Source organism: Psittacula echo (genome assembly GCF_963264785.1).
Source record: "Psittacula echo genome assembly, chromosome: 2".
In the NCBI taxonomy this organism is placed as follows: Eukaryota; Metazoa; Chordata; class Aves; order Psittaciformes; family Psittacidae; genus Psittacula; species Psittacula echo.
The window spans coordinates 96426255-96447929 of record NC_137737.1 but is presented as its reverse complement, the minus strand read 5'-3'; the positions used below and the strand labels follow the sequence as shown (position 1 = coordinate 96447929).

At 37.4% G+C, this 21675-nt stretch overlaps 1 protein-coding gene across 1 annotated transcript in view; it reads left to right on the top strand.

The window, feature by feature from the left end:
• The window catches only part of LOC308217390 (dynein axonemal heavy chain 5-like), a gene marked incomplete at its 3' end in the record, with an annotated part of 156191 nt that overhangs the window by 128126 nt on the left and 6390 nt on the right, over positions 1 to 21675 (top strand). The window contains exons 68-70 of the mRNA XM_080610449.1: positions 2782 to 2970; positions 11217 to 11349; positions 20640 to 20848. Coding sequence (XP_080466575.1) covers positions 2782 to 2970; positions 11217 to 11349; positions 20640 to 20848 — 531 coding nt within the window. The remainder of the gene's footprint in view (positions 1 to 2781; positions 2971 to 11216; positions 11350 to 20639; positions 20849 to 21675) is intronic.

The window sequence follows — 21675 nt, the reverse complement described above, 5'->3', positions numbered from 1 at the left end:
TGCACCAGTGAGATCTATCTGAGCCCAGCTCATGAAGTGGTTCCTATCAGTGTATGAACCTTGACTCAATCAGATTTCAGGTGCTGCTTTCATGTACCTGCTTTTCTAAGCACTTGGGAACCTATCGCACAGTGCTGCAATGTATTTTTAAAGTATTTTGATGCCTGTAAAAAATCTGTATGTATAGTTTGACTCAGGAATTTTTTTACATTTGACTTTTATGTAAATAGCATCAAGTCCAGGAATACATACATCTATTTCTCCTTCACATTTTCACAGGGTAGGAAGAAAGCTAAGACTTTCTTCTGTCCTTCCAAAATCTTTCAGAATTGCTCATGGAAACCTTTAACCTTTTAATCTCCCAGTTTCCTTTGTTCCACAAAGGACAGTGTGCTAGTCAAAACAGTGTATCTTTGTTCCCTCACTTTTCAATTTTTGGTTAAGGAAGAAGGACTGAATAAGTCTGATTGCTGTATCCTTGCTCTTTTGATGAGATGTCAACCTCTGATCAGAATAATCACTGACTTCTGAAGGCAGCTATTGAACTCAGTGTATTGGGTTCATGTGGCAAGGTTTTGGTAGCAGGGGCTACAGGAGTGGCTTCTGCAAGAAGCTGCCAGAAGCTTTTCCTGTGTTCAATAGAGCCAATGCCAGCTGGATCCAAGATGGACCCACCACTGGCCTATGCTGAGCCCATCAGCGATGGTGGTAGTGACTGACTCTGGGATATCGTAGTTAAAAGGAAAGAAACTCACCTGTGCAGCAGCAATTGCAGCCAGAGAGAGGAGTGAGAACATGTGAGAGAAACAGCCCTGCAGGCACCGAGGTCAGTGCAGAAGGAGGGCAGGAGGTGCTCCAGGTGCCGGAGCAGAGATTCCCCTGCAGCCTGTGGTGCACGCATCCAGCCATGATCAACCAATAATCAACACTCAGCAGTCCCTTCAAAAATTAGTTTGATTTCAGAGTGGTATGGAGCTTTAGCAAGTGATTTTGAAGATTTATCAGATTAGAAAAAAAATCCTGAAAGGCAGAAACTGACATCCTCATTTTAATGAAAATTCCCAGGGATTTTGAATCAAAAAGAATGAGAGATTTGATTCTTGATTAATATACAGGACATCCAGGACACTGGTGCACTCGCTGCTTTACTATTCTGGGTTCTTTGTTCTTATTCCTTCATACATAGCTTACATAAAAACACAGAACCAGACTTGTCTCCCATGTAACATCCCTATCTTTGGTAATGTTATCCCAGTTTTGAAGTCAGCCCTTGGACTAGCACTGCAATTCACATTCACAATAGCAGACATTTTTCATGTTTCTAATTTGGGCTGTAGCATTGTCATGAAATCTGCTAGAGCAAAACCAAACCAACCCTTATTGTGCAAGAGCAAAAGGAAAAAAGAGTGTATCTTCAAATGTGCATTTCATTCCATATAGAATATGAGAGTCTAATAAAGTCACTTCTTACAGCTCTAAATATTTGGGTTCAGTACATCACTATGCGTAAAACATGTTAAATCTTGGAATCTGATTCCATGCTAGTTGTAGTAACACCACTTACATGCTGTGTTAGGCCTGTACTGTGTTCTCTGTGCTGTTGTGTAAGGGTCAGGTCCACAACTACTGTAAATCAGTGCAGCTTTGCTGGCTTTGACGCAAGTACAGCCACTTATATCCCTTGACTCTGAGTTTCTAGATTTGTAAGCATAACAGTATTACATATGGCCCTTTTTATTTTGTCCTCAGAGTATGTAAATATTGGTCACTACAAGTGTCTTCTTATGATATACCAATTCTACTCTAAAATACAAAAACTGTGAAACAGCACATTGCTTGCCTTTGGTACTCAGTTTGAGGGCAAGCCTTCCTTGTTGTCAGATCAGTGCTTTAAAGTGTATAAGAGATAGTTGATAGCTATAATTAAATGAGAGCTTGTGAAATTAGTCAAAGTACAATTCCTCCTGGAGAAGAGTTGCAGTTGTCAACCTGACAATTATAGACTTACTGATATTTCTGTGGAACTTTCTGAGAAAGCTATTATTACTCAGACAAAGGGCAGCTTTGCACTAATTCTGTGTTAGCTGTATCTTAAATAAAACAATTCAATTTCAGAAGAAAGGGAAGTAAGGAAAAATAAGGAAGACTTCAACCAAAAATAGCTAAACAATAAAATAGCCGAAATACATCACCAGTCATAAAATCTTTAGGTACTTTGAATATGGGCAGTGTTTTATATTTTTTTTTATATTGTGCTGCATGCCTTATAAGCCTAACAGACTGCATAAAACAAAATGTGTTAGAAGTGGTAACTGCTGTGATTATGAGGGGCTTCTACGTGGTAGTAGTAGATGGTACAACAGCAATAGATCTGTAGAGGCAAAGAGCTAGTGCTGAGGGCTCAGTGTCTACATACAACATGTTTCCAACAAGCTCTAGTCTGAACCAGTAGAAAGGAATCAGTTTGTTACCCCCCATAGAACTCCACAGCACGATCCAAAGCCTGCTATGTGAAGATAATCAGAAGATCAGTTAAAAACCCCCACTCATTTGAATGAAAATGCTATTGTATATGCAGCCTATCTTCACGTTTTTGTGTAATTTGAGTTTGATTCTTGGCCAGTTTAATGGATGTACTTCCACTGACCTATTCATATTTGTTGTTTTGTAAAGCTGAGGATTTTCTTCCTTGTTTATCCATTTTCATGCTTTCTTTCATGGATATAATTTCATAAGGAAAATAGCAATTTTTTTCCTTTTTTTTTCCCCTTTTACTTTAAGGTATTTGGACTTCATGCTAACGCAGATATAACTTACCAGACTAACCTGGCTAATGAGACATTAAGTACAATAGTGAGCATCCAGCCCAAAGACAGCAGCACTGGAGGAGGGGAAACCCGAGAAACAGTGGTACAGCGTCTTGCTGATGAGATGCTAGAGAAGTTACCTCCAGATTATAACCCTCATGAGGTATATGCTGGTTTGTAGATGCAGATGTTTTATGTATGTATGTATATGTTTTATGAATTTTATTGTACTTCTTAAATTTAACTGGCAAATGTTTTAAAAAGCTCTTAAAGTTATGCATAGTGCTTTATAAGTCTGTTTTGGTTTATTATCTAAAATATTCCTACAACTGAGACATATATTTTGAATGCCCTAGTCCACTTAATTAGTCACCTTAACTCAGAAGAGCCATTAGAGACTTACTTCAGAAAGTTCTTGCCCTCCTTTGTAGCTTAGAGAATGACACTGGTGCCTCTTTCTGAAGGATCAGTGATCTTACAGTGGTTACAGCCTTCAATTTACCTACTCTTATTATCATACCACCATTATGAATGATGGATTCTATCACTGACCTTTTCATGCCCCAGGTTTTTTGGAGTTTGGGCCATAACAGATATATTTGTCAATGTTTTCTTGCATTTTTTTCTTTTCTATTAATGGTCTCATCAAATGGAAAAATCCAGCATAAAGCACTCTTGCATCAGTTTATAAGTAGGTTGTGGTGTCTTGCCATGTATTTCATGAACAATAACTGTTGAAAACCCATAATTTCCATGATTTTATTACTTACAGTTCTTTTTTGTACTGACAGTACTTTTTTTCCTGATTGTAGTCCAAGCTTGTAAAGTATACATTATGCAGTATTGCAACTTGTTATGTTATACTTTATTTTCTCCTCTAGCCAACTTAGAAAGTCCAGTTACATTATAACCAATAGTCTTAGGGCCCTGGCTATATGTCCTGTCTCCTGTTCTACTATGCATCTCAGATTTAATATGTCTTATATAAATAGCCTCTTTTGTACTGGCATAATTCAACACAGAACTTCTCTTTTCATTCCTCTTTGGCAAGCTACTTAAAATTTACAACTTTTTTTTGGTGAGGTTTACTCACAGCTTTTTCCATATCACTTTTTGTCCATCCATCCCTGCGTGTGTCGCTGTTTTTCACTTGTTTATTGAGTGCTGATTACTACAGAATTTTTGCCCAGTTTAGCATATTGTAAATCTTTGGTTGGCCTTAAGAATGAAACTTCAAGTAGATTTTCCTAAAGGGTTGTGGCAAATCATTTAAGAAAAATGAAGCTAAAATCAGATTTATAATTTAAAAACAAATCAGCAAAAATGTGACAGCAAACAAAAAATATCCAAAAGGTCAAAGGAGAGAAGAATAATAGTAAAGTGAAGGATCAATTAATTTGAAACTTCCAGATTTCCCCTGAGAGAAAGCTAGAATTCCAGAGGAATAAATAACCAACTATTTTAAGCATGTACATTATTACTTTCTTCTTTTGTGCTATGCTTTACTAAAAAGAGATGTGCCAATAAATTTGAATCTGTCAGTATTGATGTTAATAGTATTTGAAAGTGCTAGATTTACCTAGATTAGTTGCTAAAATTACAGAGACATTTGCAGGAGGACACAAATACATTTGGCATGAAATTCTGGCTCTGCATGAGTAGATTCAGTTACTTTTCCTTTCTTCTGCCTCTTTGTTCTTGGTAAGTCAAAAATGAAACTGAATAGATTGTGATGATTAATAATAATATTAATCCTTTAGCATCTTTATGTCTCACCTTTTTGTCTTAATTTTTTTAGAGCTTACCCTAAGCGTTCTTGTGGCATGTGGTAGATGAGTTTTCTTTGCTATGCAGAGTCAACTGGAAAAAAATCAGCTAGACTGAGCATATTTTGTTACCTTAGCTTCTACCAACATGTGCTTTCTGCAAAGACCTATAAAGATGCTGAGGAGGGACTCTTCATTAGGGACTGTAGTGATAGGACAAGGGGTAACAGGTTAAAACTTAAACAGGGGAAGTTTAGATTGGATATAAGGAGGATGTTCTTTACTGTGAGGGTGGTGAGGCACTGGAATGGGTTGCCCAGGGAGGTTGTGAATGCTCCATCCCTGGTGGCGTTCAAGGCCAGGTTGGACAGAGCCTTGAGTGGCATGGTTTAGTGTGAGGTGTCCCTGCCCATGGCAGGGGGGTTGGAACTAAATGATCTTAAGGTCCTTTCCAACCCTAACTATTCTGTGATTCTATGATTCTGAGCAATAGTATATAAATAATTTATTTTTCAAATTTGATTTGGAATGGAGTCAGTTTTCTAGTTTTCACATTATTATTTAATAGTAAATAAATGTTAGAAATAACAAATAAAATGAAATATAGTAAGTATAATAACGCTTAATTACTAAGTGAGTGTTGAGCTAATTTTTTTCAATATATTTGCTAAATCCCCCAAACGGGTATGTATCTTCATTCCCTTGTTATATTGCTATTTTTTTTTTTCCTCCTGAAGTACTTACTATACTTAGAAGACATCAAAAATATTGGACTTTATATTGTAACCAAAGGGTATCCTTGCCGTCAGGTTTTAGTCCTGGGAAATTTGTGCAGCCTTGTAAGATGCACGCACACTTGTTTAAGCCAAATTTCACTTCTAAAAGGTTTGAATAAATAGTGGTTTTCTTTGGCATTTCTTCTGTCTAAGCTTGGTTTCAGGCACTCTCATTACTTCTTGGTTTATTCACTCAGGATGTCGATACAAAAGACACATAGTAGGCTTCCTTTCCTCAGTCAGCTTCTTGAGTGTCTTAGTTTTAGAGACAACTGGTTATGGAGCCAGGAGCTGTAGTGAAGGACAAAGAGACTGGACGGTTTATTTTGGAAGTTCCACCCTGCACTCATAACTTGCCTCTATTTTTCTAATCTATTTGGGTGCAGTACATACTTTTCCATTTGACTTTATTAAAAAATCACCACCAATTGTTTTCATTGCTGTTTCACTCTCATCCAGTAGCATGACAAGCTATTATCTTTTCTAATGATCTGCCAGTCATACATGCTGGTTTTAATTTTCTTATAAGCAATTGTCCTTATAATGATGCTCACAACTAGTTCTTTGTTTCTGTACCACCTTTCTGAACTTCAAGGAAATTTCTTTTGCTTCAACTTGCTTGACAGTTGTTCTCCCATGATTCAAGTAAGGAGGTTCGTGTTTGTACAGGACAAACCAGTATTAGGTATCAAAACTTTGCATTAGCTTCCCCACTGCCCCCAGTTTGTTCTTACAGGCACAGCCAGAGGATGTCCTGTTGGATCTGCTTTCTCCCTTTGTATCACTTGTAGATGTATTTTGAGCTCAGGATGTAGATTTGATTCATTCTCTTATTGATAGTGTACGTACCATCTCTTCCTGGTTACTGCTAGTTTTCTCAGACTCTGAACTACACTTCTCTTTGTTTAATCACACTACGCTGCTTACATGCTGTTTCTTCAGTCCCCATTACTGATGGATGACATGGTATTTTTCCACTAAACCATCCAAAAATTATGCTTTGTTTCCATGTCATGGTAGTCTTCCTTTGCTCTTGAATATCTACAGAACTCTGGTAATTTTCCAACAGCTTATTATTGGTAATAACGTGTTACCTCGGCACATCATTTTGGCTGTGTCAGCTGCACTTCAACTTCAGATTGTAACTCTGCAGTGTTTGGCATTATTTCCTAATTCTTCAGTATTTCCCTTGTCATCTTGCTTAATGCATTCACCTTTTCTCTCATTCTATAGATCTTAGTACTCGTTTGGGTCTTTCCCAATGCTTTCTTTGTTGGAGGGGAATTTCTCTTTTCTGCTACTAGTGCCTAATTCCAACCCTTTGTGGAAGGGCCAGTTGTTTATGGGCCAGGAGTGTGGCTACCTCTGCGCAATAAGCAAAAAATCTCTATCAATCAAATGTGTTTCTCATCTGAACTGGAGGTCTGATATTCTGGTACCTCTTAGAAGGGGCAGAGATGGCAGGAGTAAGCTACACTTTTAAATACAAGTTTGCATAAACTGGCAAATAAAGAAAATCTAAAATTCCCAAAGGGAAAAAATAATATTATGTTCCTAAGATATAACCAAGAATTTCATTAGTCAGAGCGGAAAAGAAGGGAGAGTTTAGATGGTCTCTGAGGGAAGAAACAACAGAATTTAGCAGAAGGTGCAATATAATAAGCAAATGAAATTAAGTTTGCAAGTATAAGGAGTGAAATGGATTATGTAATTACTTCCTGTGATGTCTGAAAAACAGGGAATGAGTTCTGTGTTTTGTCAATTTAAGGCAACATTTGGTCATTCAGTGCATTATTGCCTATATTCAGCACATTATTACCTACTAGATCAGTTTAACAATCCTGAAACAAATAAAACTAATACACTAAATTGTAAGAGACTGAGGGAATGTGTCAAAAAGAGTTCCTATGCATGCCTCATTGGATAAGAGCAGTAAAAAGAAAAACATTCATTAGTCCTAGCGGTGCAGCTTGGGTTTGCTTTTAGAAGAATACTGTTCTCCAGTAAGGCGATGACATGGTAGTCTTGGAAAATCCAGCTATAAAGATGCTATCAGTGAAGAAAAGGAAAAAAAATTAGGAAAAAAATGAGGGTAATTAGAAGCAAATACTCTTTGGGGAAAGTGTCAGGTAGCTTTGCTATCTTTGACCAGTTCTTGTAGATTCCTTTAGAAGGCATGGAGTGAATTTGCTCAAGTTAAAAAAACCTCAGCAGGCTAGATTAGGGACAGTTGGTACTGAAAACAAGTATTTGCTGACATTCGGAGCTCCAGATTGTACTTTCTTTTGATGCAATGTAAATCCAGAGAAAATTCAGGCTGTCACAGCCTTCATTTCTCAATTACTAGCCTTTGGCTATAACTTTGGAACCAACAACTTTCAAAACAAGGCAACCATTTTACCCCATTATATATGTTTCTTTTGCTGTGTTCTTGTAATGCTTCCTCTCACCAGTCAAATAATTGACTCAGTGTCTACCCAAAAGACTGTAAACAAAACAAGTAACCTTTGCATGCTTTATCAGTCTGCAGTGTGACACTAATGATGGAAAAGCTAAATAACCCTTCCTCCTGACCTAAAACTGTCTTCATTTTTCTCATTCCAAAGGTAGAGGCAGAGAAAGAATTCTTCTTTCATGACCCCTTTTGCTTCTGGGTCTTGCCTCACAGGTAACAAAGAGATTAGTGGTAAAATGATTAGGTCCAGTCAGTCCATGTGAGTGAAGACAGATGCAAGAATAAATGTCAGCCTAATAAATGTCACAGACAGAGGTTTATAATGAAAGTGATCCTTGTAGCTTGAAAAACAGTTCATCCTATTGCTGGGCACCACTGAAAGGTGAGTGTTTATGGAATCACAGAATTAGTATATTGATCACAGAAAAGCTATTTTGATTAGTGAGTTTGTCTTTTGAGGATTTTTTCTGTCACCTGGTATCCATCTCTTTATATCATAATAAATACAGCACTGGAAGTAAGTAATTTGATTGCTTGATAAGAATTCTAATACAAAACCAGTCAATCATGCCTCAGAGCTGATATTTAATACTAATCTGTAACATAAAGATTTCCAAGAAAGGCAGTATGTTACAGCTAGAGAATCTCACTGCAGATCAGGATTGATTTATATACAATAAGGTAGGAGGTACGTCAGGGTTTTTTTTCAGTTTTCATATCTGGTTATGCTTGATCCTCCAGGCTGAGTGCTGTGAACATATCTAGGATAGATTAGCAGATTTCTGCATTATTAATTCACTCCATTATTCAAAAAAATTACAGGTATTTTTCTAGGTACATAAAAACAAATCAGAAGAATGTTTTAACTCTGAGAATTCACTAGAGAAGCTAATTGTATGATTATCAGCACAGTAATACTTTAGATTTTTAGGTGATGCGACAGGTGACAAGGTGCATTGGAAGCTGCAGGTCCAACCTTCCCTGTGGGCAGTTCAGGCCTTTGGTCACTTGAGCTTGATCAAGGAGACGACAGTCTTGTTTGGAATCTTCCTGATTTCCTATGCAGCTTTTCTCCAATCAGATTTGCCTATTCCACTTGCCCTTAGTCATCGTGCTTGTAGTAAGTGTGGGTAATGCCCTTCCCAACTCTTCGTTCGCGAAGCCAGGCCATCACCATCATCATCATCAATACTTTAGAATATTGATTTTATCTGTTCTTTGTAGATTCATAAATATCAGTATTTTGGAAACTATCCCCTTTAACAACACCTTCTGTACAATTTTTCCTCAAATGGTGGAAATTCTTCCTCTAAATAATCCCCCAAATGAACTTTGTAGACTACAAAAAAAAAGTGTATTTCCTTTTTAAAGGATAAAATGCATGGCCTATATTCTGTATCATTTCCTTCTTACTAATGGCATGCACTAGATTTCTAAATATTCTGAAAAAAAATAAACTCTTTGCCTTTTTTGACAAGAGGGAGAATTAGCAATTCTTGTAAAATTTTCAGAAAGCAGAAACTTTCCCTGGATTTTGAATTAAAAAACTCAGAGTACATCATTGTGTTAATTATCCAAATAGAGTTTATTGTCTCAGCTCTAGTCTCATGATAGCTGATTATAGTGTTTTTTCTCACTTTTACAGGAAGAAACACATTAACTCAGTCTGCAAAATGAACTGTCACACTGCAAAGCATTACCATAATTAGCTGGCACCTATTTCTTGGACATTCTGTCTGACAAACTCGTGGGTCCTTGTGATTAAAATATGATGAATAACCTTGCTGATAGCTGTCTCCCAAGGAGAATAGCATAAAAAGCTGAAAAAGAGTATTTTATTTGGCTTAGAGTCGAAACTTCAGAATTAGAAATTGTCAACACGTTTACTTATTTATACTGGTAATTATAACTACTCGACTGCTATATTATATTCATCCTTCATAAACTTGCTATTCAGTGTAATAATAAGATATTTAGTAATGTTTACTATGTGCATGTAAGGTATATTATATAATGTATACAATGAGATGTATATCTGGAAAACCACAAAGCAAAATCCAGTGGACTTCTGGCCTTGATGAAATAACACTCATTATACCAAATCTTGCGGCTGCTACTTGACTGCAGTAGAATTCCAGTGATAAACTGCTCTTTGAAAGAATAGATTGTCTAACTCTTTCTTCATCGTTTGTTAGTAAGAGCAAATATGCTCTTGAATTACTTTAGCAAACTGATCCTACAGTCAGCTCTTTCATGATAAACTAATGTCCATGTATGCGTCTGGATTTAGGATCCTACTTTACTGTTTGAGATCTCTTTCTGATTCCAGAGTCCCCCAGAATTTCACCTGCAGAGGAAAGGAGTGACTATGGCATATAGCAAAGATCAGGGTTCAGATTTCTTCAGTGTGAAAGATTATACATGTGGCTGGGTGGGAGCGAGTAAAGAGAGGCGGCCATTGGTTTTCCGAAAGCCAGGTCATAGGGAAGAAAGATGATTGAAAGTCTTAAAAGTCAAGAATTCTAGTACTGTGTGAGGTATAGGCACCGTGGTTTCAGCAGGTGCCACTAGGTTCTCCCTCATGCACCGTTGTGTACAGGGATCTTTGGTATACATGGAGCATACCTGAATGTCTGAATCATATTACATATTTATTACATATTACATAAACATATTACACATGTATTATTTGCTAAAATGAGATAGGGAGTGCTTTGCTATCCTTGCTGTGACATGTTCCTAAGTAACACAGACAACTCATTCTATTTTGAAAAGGTTCTCTGTTGAATATGAGTGAAACTGTTACCCTTAAAAATTAAGGACAAAAACTTCTACCTACAAAATGGTGCACATAATGGTTAACAGAATCCTGTGGCATCTTATCCTGCTGATCTTGCCTCTCTAGTAATGTGTCCATGACCACTTTGTCTTATGAGTGACTCATGCTATTTAAAGAAGCAGCTTTTATATATCATTGTGCTTAAGTTGAACTCCATTTGTAACTCTATTTTAACTCAGCAGGGTAAGCAGAGATGAGAAAGTTCACCTAGCATGATTTAGAAATATAAAGAAGTTACCATCAAACAGTTTTGTACAGCATGTGGCTGGGGGGGGGGGGGAAGGGGATTAAGATCCAAGACCCTGCAGCCTAACAAGGACAGAAGGAACTTCTGTGTCCCTTCAAAAAAGAGGGAACTTTCCCTCCTTAGAATGATGGAGGAGCTCCTTTTGGTAAGCTAATGAGTCACAGTGTGCTAAATCTTACAGTTGGCACAGGACTTGAATGACCATCTGTTACATAAAAGTTTCTTAGGAATTACACGATACAATAGAAAAAACATCCTTTTGCTTTCAAAAATTACTGCATAGGAAACAGATTAAATTTTATAATTATTGCACTATTCTTGTTTAGGTGAAAGCCCAACTTGAAAAGATGGGAGCTATTCAGCCCATAAACATATTTCTCCGTCAAGAAATTGACCAAATGCAACATGTTTTATCAAGAGTTCGAACTACACTGACTGATCTCAAATTGGCTATCGATGGTAAGTTACAATGTTAAAAATCATACTAATTAAGTTGCAATATTTATTAATAATGCTTGCTTATACTATATAACTAAATAAACATTTCCCCTCCTTTCCTTCATTTCTACCTCTTTCTCTTTTGTTCTTTCTCTCTCCCAGCTTTTCTCTTCACTGTCTTTATCATATTACCACTAATTCTAGCCCTTAAAGTTTCCCATCTGCACCTCTGAGGGACATTCCACCTTGATTTATTCTGTCTGCATGTGCTCCGTGTCCCACAGCATTACTACACTTTTGTGATTCTCTCTAGGTTCTCTACAAAGCTCAGAGGAGCTGAATTGCATGATTAAGTCCACAAGTCATATGCCAGAGTCATTTATGAAATTAAGCTGAGACATAATTACATAGAACAAGGTAGAAGTGTTGCTGATAAGCAATTGAGGGAACTCAGGAGGCCAGGTGGTAAAGATTCTGATTTAAGGTGAGATTTGCAATGTTTTTGAAACTGGTTATACCAAATAGGATGTCTGTAAATAGAAGATGAAGTGAGTGGGAGTGCCAGTCAAGAGAGTGATAGGGCTCTTCTTTTAGCCTTCACTGGATGCAGGCAACGGCATTCTGTATCTCTCAGAGACAGGAGTATCTGACTGAAAGTGAGCAGTGGTGGATGTAGTTAAATCAGGAGTACAGGCAACTAGAAGCAGATGGAACATTTGATCAGAAAAAGACTGAGGAAAAAGAAGGGATAATGGTGTTACTGTCGGCTTTTTATTTTCATTTCCCATTTTGCTCATCTGCAAGAGCTGAGATTTCCGGTAAGGAAAGCATACTGTTGCTCAGCTAAGCTTCTTGAATTAACAGTAAATGAAAATGAAGCGGAAACAGTTCAGTTCCACTGATTAAGATCTCACTCAAGTCTGCTGTTGTCCAGCAGAGAGGCAGAAAATATCTGAAACAGCTAACTGTCCCCACAGGGAGAAATTCTGAGTGCCTCACAATTGGTCCACTCTGAAATAGGTGACACCAGTACTGCAATCTCTCTTACTGGTATTTTCCAGTGTTTTGAAAATAGGTTTTTCATGAAGGGAGACTTTTTTAAATTTGTAATTTTGCTACATAAGAATAAAAAGGGATTTTTTTTCCCTATCATTTTTCTGATACGCCAGGACAACTATGCATGCTTCAGAAACATCATACCTATAATCTGAATGTAGGAAAGAGGTTCATAAATGTGCCTGAGGCTAATCAGCTTCCATGTCCTGTAATAACCTATGCAAAGATCAAGCTGGAAGAAACAATTGTCCTCTGTTTTCAATATTGAGCTGAAAGGCCACTTTTATATGTGCATTGAATCCCTTTTAAAGTAAATTAAAATAATGCTTTCCATCCAAGAAAGTATTAATCTTTCCTTGATTGTGACAGATGTATCTAAAGTCTCAAAATGTACAGTGTTCTGCAGAGGGGTGGATGAGTGACATAATTTATTTGTACTTAGCATTCAGTTCCACAGTGGGCACAGTCCTCTACCAAGTGTTTAATCAAGTTAATGCTATAACTTTTGTGCAACCCTCTAAAATATTATAATTTTCTTAGGGGCAGGTGAGTTAAATATAGTGAAAATTTGCTCTGAAAACAAAACTGGATATGTAGTTAATAATGATGATTAATGTCTTCTGACGGTTTCATATTGCATCAAGCACATGTGGTAGACCATTAATTAGGGGATGGGAAGAACATTTATTCACTCTCTCTTGTCTCAGCAAAGGGAAAAACCCCAAACTCTCTCATACTAAATTGTCTCCCAAAACTAGTCAACTGCAATCTCAGATCATCAAGGTGCTCCTTTTTCTTTACAATGAGGTAATCTGCCTGCTCAAAAAGGTTATGTAAATTTTGATATCTGCTTTGGTCATGCCCTTGGCCCTGGCTTCAGGAATCTGTTAAAGCTTGAGTATCCACTAATAAAAAAATCTAATTTTTCAAACAAATTTTGTGTTTAAGGATATAGCGGATGTTCATGTTGTATTATGTAACTTTGTGAAAGGAGGTCTGAATATTTGATTCTGCAGGTTGGATGTGAATAGATGGACCTTGTCATTTTACTGTTGCTCACTGAATTAGATCTGAATTAATATAAAGCCCTCCCCAGTGACAGCCCATGTGCAGCTGAACATGAGGGATATTGAAAGAAATAACAGAGCCAGTTTTGTCCATCTATCCAGAGGGCAGATTAAGCAGTGTTCAGTTCCTGGGAGGGGAGGGGTGAGAGTGCTCAGCATATGATCAACATGTTTGTTGGCAGCCATGCCCCACAAGCCAGCATCTCTACCAATAAACTTTGCTGCCTGGAGGGATACTTTTTTTGGATCAAATTATAATAATTAGATTGTAGCTGCAGTTTGTACTCTCAGTTATGTGCAACCATTAGTTCTGTTTTAATTACTTATCGATTGCCAAGAATTTATTTCACAGTTGGTATAATACAGAGCTTCACATAAATCAGAAAACAGCAATGACTATTATTCTCTCAAGTGACCTAAATAGAGCCTATGTTCCAAATAGAGAAATCTTCTTAGAAAAAAGAAGCAGTAAGACATGGGACTTAAACCAAACCTCCAGATCCTAATGGGTTATGAACATCAGTTCTTGAGCCCCTGGCAGAAGGTGACCATATTCTATGTAGGGAAGTATATGAACTCCTGTGTACTTGCATTAGCTTCCTCGTGTGGAATCATGTAGGCCTCTGGCACAGAATACTAGTACCACAACTGTTTGTTGGAGAGTGGGCACTCCAAACCCTCTCTCCTACTAATGAAGATAGTGTCTTTAAATGTAGTACAATCTAACGAGCCGTTCAGCTATTACTAGTCTCTTAGAGTTTGTTTGAATAGAGGGGAACTGAAGGTGTCCTATCTGTGGGATTGAGGGTGTTCTCTTTATTTCACCATGCACTGAAGCAGGAGTGGTAAGCATTTCGATACCACCCTGATGTGTCTTCTATTGGCAAAGAAAGTGAGAAGATAGATTCTGTGGGAGTTATCCCAAGTGCCCCTTGAGTGGCTTCCATGAACCTTAGCAGTGGAGCGTGCTTGTAGTAGCACTGAAAGTGGATATCAAATCCTTTGCGATGAAAATAAGCACGGCTTTTCATTTGATTTTGTTTCCTGATTTTTTAACCTGCTTAGCAATCTGTCCAAGGGCTTTCTTAACTCATCTATTCATATCTAGATTCTTCTTTTGATCACAAGACTGCATCAGCTTGGCATTTGTTTCTGGTACCTTATACCTTTGTGTTTTCAAACTAATCCTTTAGAACTGCCTACTTCATGAACAAGTGAAAGCTCTACAAAAAACCTTGAATTTGTTATCCTTTCATGTCGTGTATGTGCCACATGGTCACAGAACTCCCACTGCTGTTTGTGCAGTATTTGCAGAGTTAGGAGAGAGAAGTTCTTTTCCTGTTAACATATATCCTGAGAATAGAGTAATCCCTTTAAAAGCTTTTGCATGTCTTGTAGTGTGTAAAGATTTGTTTCCACAGGCCCAGAGTTTCTGTTTCTTACATTTTTCTTAGTACTTGCAAGACAAGTACCTGCAGAAGCCGTAAGCCGTAAGACCAACACAGAAGGCAAAATAAGTGGATCAATACAAATACCTACTTCAGAAGTCATGATGGCATTTGTCATGGAGAAATTCTACCAGGCTTAAGCAAACTTCTCACTACAATTGCAATATGACTTCCCTCACGTTACAACACTAGCATATTTTCATGCGTGTAATGCACACCATACATAATCTAGATGCCAGGACTATGGGGGAAAAAAAAATCACAGACTACTCTCAAACTACATTGAAATAGAGGGCAGTGGGCAATCAGAGCTTTTGGAATAATAGGGTCAGGAACAACGATATTACTAAGGGAAGATGGGACTTTGCTACTTGCTCTCTTTTTACCCACGGAGATGTATACCATGTGTGTGTTCTTTAAATGATGCATAAATTATATGCATGAAAAGGCATTAAAATTAACACACCGACGCATTTCAGATATAGGCTTATGCCAGGTTGAGAAGTGTGAGAAAATACAGGTAAGACTATTGAAAGAGAAGGTATTAGAGAGTAAAACTTTATGCATTTTTCTGTGTGTTTCTAATTTTTTTTAACTTTATGATTAAGATTGAATAATAGCTGTTAATAACAAGGCCTTGAGGAATACTGGAGCATTTCACTAGTTTCTGTACTTTTAAATCATTGATTTGCTAACTTATTAAAGCTATTTTATTACCTGATTTTATATCCTTGCCTTCCTTATATTGCATTGCTAACCAGTATGTTGGCCTTGGGTGTTTCCTTATTGTCATTCATATAAGAATATGTTGAAACACTCAGAACTTCATGTGGATGTGAGGTAGCATATAGTTAGTTCTACACACATAATAGGAGTCACTTAGAATTCCGATGTCATCTACACAAACTCATGTGTTAAGCACCTGAAAGAATGAGGTAAAGATTCACTACTTTTTTTCCAAAGTCAGGATATCATGCTCTTGACAGTAGTGTTTACATCCTGTTGCTACAAAGAATGTGTATGTAGCACCTTACAAGCGGGATATAAGTGCACTCCAAAAAAGGTAGCTGATAATTTATTCTATCTAAACTATGTGGTGAAAAACTGAAGCTCAGGAAACTAGTCTTGCCAGAGTACAGAGGATGCTAATTTCCCGTGAAGGGAAGGAATATGGACTTATTCCCACTTGCTGGCTAAGATATGTTTTGACTTGTAATGCTTTCAGACTGGTAACACTAATAAAATTTTAGTTTGGCCTGCTGATGATTGTAATAGACTTTTGGACTGAAAAATCTTGAGCTCTTACTAATTCTTACAGTGTGTGTGTGTAAGGCTTGTAGGGGTCATCTGCGTATTCCACTTTTGGATGAGGATTTTATTTACTTCTCATCCTGATAAGAATGCCAGAATGCCTCCTGTTGCCTTTTACAATGTGTGGCATGTTATTTCTGGACTTCTTAATAACTGTTTTGTATGCTTGCCATGATGCTGGCTAGGAAAACTGTTTAGAAACACACACTGCACATTTAAGACAAACTACAGAGAATAGTTTACCTGCCCGTTCTATTACTTTAGCTCAAGGTAGTGACTTGTATTACTTTTTGGGAGTTTTGAAGTTTCATCTTCAAATTTTTCCTTTAAAATTTTTGTTTTCAGTCCTTTGTTGGGTGCAGCCAAGTGCATTTAGAAGTGGAGCTGATAAACTTTCAGAACAATTTGCAAGGTTACTTTCAAATTGCCTTCTTACTGACTGAAGGAATTAGCTACTGCAGAGAATCTGTGTGCTTTTCTATGTGAAAAAGTGCATGCTATTCAAGTTTTTCAGTTCATTTCATCTCTTCTGACTTGAAGAATTAAATCAGAAGATTCTGCACCAGAAAAAGAAAGTGGGAAACAAACAGAAAGCAGAACAGGGGCAAAGGTTAAGTGAGGCTGGAGAGAATAGCACAGTCCACAGGTAAAAATGGAGAGAGTGCTGTGCATTGCAGGGCTTGGCTGTCTGATTTACTCACTGTTCTGGAGACCAAAAGTAAAAGGACGTGATAAATTGATGAGAGCCTTAGGATTGAAACAGCATCATGAGGTTAAATGAGCTTCTGAGAACTTCCTGGGAATCACCTCCAAATGCTGAAGTGCCCAAGTGCTGCCTGTGAAGAAAGAAGGAAATACCCAAAGAATTTCCTGAAGCAAAGAAGTTGACTTCTTTCAGCAAAGCAGTGGTGGTATCTATTTTGAGATAGCGGAAGCATCCTAAAGCTTGCAAAAAAAGATCAAGCTTTAGGTATGGGGAAACATACATTACTTTTTATTGGTTTTATCTAGTATTCTGCATATCTTGTACCTTTGGGTGGAAAAGTAAATCATGCTTTCTTTGTGCAAAACTTTGTTGTCATAAAGAAGAAAGGGAGGAAAGCTGATGAAGTTACAAGCAAGATGGGATTTTCTCTTCAACTTGTTCAATGAAGGTTGTTAAGCTTGGTGGTGGAGGCAAGGAGTGACTGGTTGAATAACAAAACTGGTTGATTGGGGCGTAAACTTGAGCAGGGATTAAAGGCTGAAAAAATCAACTTCTATAGTTGCAACTGTGACAGTCAAGAATGGATTGATGCTTTCACTGATCTTTTCCTCTGTGTACTGTTAAGGCTAGCTCAACAGACTCATTGTCTAGCAAGTATTGTCCTCAAGGGGTAGTCTCCAGTCCTGTTATAATGATGTCAGCCATAGGCAAACTGTAGTTGATGGAAAAACTAGCTACTTCTTATTTAATTTGTATTCTATGTAATTATTCTGGTTTTTCTAGATTCACATCCGTGCCCGTGGGAAGAGAACCAGTCACTTCTTTTGGATTTTTTTCGGTTGAGGCTTTTTTGGTTCCTGGTGGAGTTTAGGGTCCTTCCTTTGTTCCTAACTTTATCCATTCATTTAAATGAAATATGCAAGCTTGCTAGTCCAGATGCAGGCTTTCCAAAATGTGCAATTAAAAATTTAGACCCAGATTTTACAAATTCCACAGTTTTCAGATTCAGCTTGCGGTAGGTATGGTAGTAAGAAGGGGCAATGCCCTGATGTAACCATTCAAGGCATTATATCTATTGAGTGAATCACCCTAAAACCAGATCAGTTTGAAAGAACAGACTATTTACATTAATTAACAATAAAATCAAGTTATCATCAGAACTGAATATCTTTGTTTGGCTTACTCACTACACAGCAATTGGATACATTTAGATGTGGTTTAGAAGTGAGACAGCATAAATCTAGGGCAATGAAAAAGGGGAATCCTGATTTCCAAACTGTATACTGTGCAAACAGTATATCTATAGTACATATTATTTTTGAAGCATGGAAATACCCTGATGTCTTTAACTGACCTGACCTTTCATCAGTCATTTTCTGATAAGATTTGTTCCATTCAAGAAAGGGAATATCACAAAGTAAACCCCAAAATAACCAAGTTATAAACAGCTGGCCTGTCTGATTCATAGAACATTCAAGCCTGTCATGTTAAGCTCATAGGACATTCAGTCTCTTCATATGATAACCAGCGCTCCAAGCTTCTCAGAAGTTAAATATGAGAAGCCTATGGTTGTGCTACTCATTCAGTTTATCAAATGTAGTTTTCCAAACACCTGTATCACCTTTCTTCGGAAAGATGCCACTCTTTTTCTCATGTGTTACTGATTTTATTTCTGACAATTATTTTATTTTACTATTTTTCTTTTTCTGAGAGTATTTTAGCTGCAGGAATGTGTCCCAACACCCACAAATGTCATTTAGTGCTGAAATTCGAGCACTGTATGCCTACTGCCAGAGATGACACCCACTCACTAGGAATATTTATGCAGCTACATGGGCAAGGCCAGAACTGTGAGCATACCTCATCCTCAAGAACACTCTGGCTTAGTGTTCTCAGCAGCTGCTCTGAGTCGTAATGGGCAGACATCCTAAGAGATTTCACTATGCTTTGGGGCAGAAACTAGTTGTATCTCCCTATTTGAAAAACTCCAGCCTGCCCACAAAAATGGAGGAGAACATGTAGATCTCTCATGACTCTTGTTGCAGGAGCAAGGTGGCTGCATCAGCCTGAAAAGAAGGAAGAACCAGAGATTAAAGTGTTCTTTTTTTACTTAGTTTGAATGGTAATGATCCCAGAGCTCAAACAGGACACTCTTCACTTGTTTTCTGCCCACCCTACAGTTGCTCCAACTTGAAACCAAACTGTGTTGCATGACTTTTTCACTTTTTCTGCCTCCAGAGCATGAATAAAGTGTATGATGTAATATTACAATTCTCTAGGCAAAGGGGAGGTGACATAGAAGTCACAGAGTGGCTTCTTTCTTAAATGTTGGTGCTCTTGGTTGCGTGTTACAGAGATTTATACCCAAAGAGAAGGTTTATTAATTGTGTTATAATAGACTTTTAGCCATACCTAAACATGATTCTGAACATGAGTATGAAGCCATTACAGAGAATGTGGGACAGGCATTATTTTTTATTCGCAGTTTTGTAAAAGTTGCTGGTTTTCTTATAGCATTTGTTGCACAAAAACAGGTACATATAAATGAGAGCAGGTCATTAGCATTCATGTTAGAAGAAATTGAAGCCTATTTGACATTGATTGATATATACTAGAAAGTACCAAATTTGCACAAAATGTTATACAAGTTTTTAGGTTGGCTGCTATATTCTTCTAAAATAAAGGCTGGTGTTTGGTTTCTGGATATTCTTCTTCCCCTGAACTGGGGACCTGCCAAATTCAATGAAAGGAAGGGATGTGAAATGCTTACCTATTACAGGCCACATTTCCTTCCAGGTATGTTTGGATGGGCCATTGCAGTTGTTTGCAGTCACCTAGAGCACTTCCCTTTCCTTTACATGTTTTGTGGTAGAAGCCACCTAATTGTTTGGTGTCTCTTGTGGCCCTTATGGCAATTAAAGCAGCTGTGTGTATGATGGTACATTGAACATGGATATTACATGAACATTTAATCAGAATGGAAGCTTCCAGAAAAGCTTCTATAATGCAGATGAGGCACAGCCATATGCCAGATCTCAGTACTATTGAGAATACAAACTAACAAGGTATAGGAACTTTTCTGGCCCCTGGAATGGTGAGCGTCACTGAAAACTTACTGTCTTCATAAATGTCAGTATTTTAATGGACACAACAGTACTATTCATGGAATATGTGAGTACACACTATCACTACCCTCCCCCCCAAAAAAAATTCTTGTCTCTAGCTTTATTCTTACATACCACTTTCCCACTGAGAATCTTGCTAATGGAAATGTGTAAAGTTATCTATCATTAATAACAGTGAATTTTCTGAACATAATCATTGTCAATACATGCTTAAGATATAGATGAGATACACAGTATACCTCTATCATTGATCATGTATGTAGGAACCATTAAAATATATTAAAGAGTTTTAAATGATTAATCACATTCCAAACACTGTGTGAATATAAATAATGTGTATGAGGGAAAAGGAGCTGTTTAAAAAACCCACTTTATTTCTGATCAAAATAACAAAAGAAATATCATTTATCTTGTCACCTTTAGCTTTGAATCAAGTTTGAGCAAATTAAGTGCAAACGGATAAGACTTTAGTGCAACAGGTGTGCAATTAAAGCAGAACAAAAAAGGATTTATTAGATTTAGAATGTCGGTTGGGAGTTTTAATTGCCTCTGCAAGCTAGGGGAAAGTTCATTCTGAATGTTTTACTTTCTCTTCCAGGAACCATAATTATGTCAGAAGAACTGCAAGATGCTTTAGATAATATGTATGATGCTAGAATTCCAAAACTATGGTTTAGGATTTCCTGGGAGTCGGCTACTTTAGGATTTTGGTTTACTGAGCTTCTTGAAAGAAACCAGCAGTTCAGCAGTTGGCTGCGGGATGGCCGACCAAACCAGTTCTGGATAACAGGATTCTTTAATCCACAGGTAAGATTGCCAGATCAATCTTTCTAACTAACTCCTGTGTAACAGTTAAATTAAACCCTGAGAGAATTTCAAGCTGACTCAATCATGACTATTTGAAGTATAATCTAAATTCCATTTTAGCATAAATGCAGGATAAATTAATATCAACATCTACTAAAAATTTTTGCTAGACCAAAATAATTATACTGAAATAATAGAATTCATCTTCTGGTTGCTTTATTTAATTATAGTGTGGAAATTGAGTAGGTACGTCTTTTCACATTTCAGTGTTATCATCCTTTCCCCCCGCCCCGTTACAGTAATCTGTGTTTCATTCATTGCATGAAAATTCCTTTGAGTACAGAAAAAGATAAGTTTTAGAACTTTGACTTAGGAAGAAGAGATTTGGGCTTGGCTCTCAATCCTTGCAAATCAGATCCTTGAAATGGAAGGTTTGTTATTTATATCACCCTAGAATTGTGCCAGACTTGATCTGCAGAGACATAGAAAAAAAACCCAGCCTCTTGCCTGCACCATCTGAAATAAAAACCTGGCACAATATGAAAGACAAAAAAGGGAACAGCTGACAACAGAGTTAAAAGAGGTAAAGTATACATACCTAGGTGATGTGTAGTGTCTTTACACAGTTGTACACATTCAGTAAAGCTTTTCATGATTCAAAGATATTTGTGGGAAGTGAGAGTTGTGGAAGTGAGTCATTGTGAGAGTATCCAGCCAACAGGTTCCTGTGAAGCCTTAGCAAAAGCTATTTTAAAGATCTATTTTAATCTCAGTACTTGTTAGCAATGCAGAAGCTAGCTGAAACAGCTGCCTAGAATAGAGAAAGC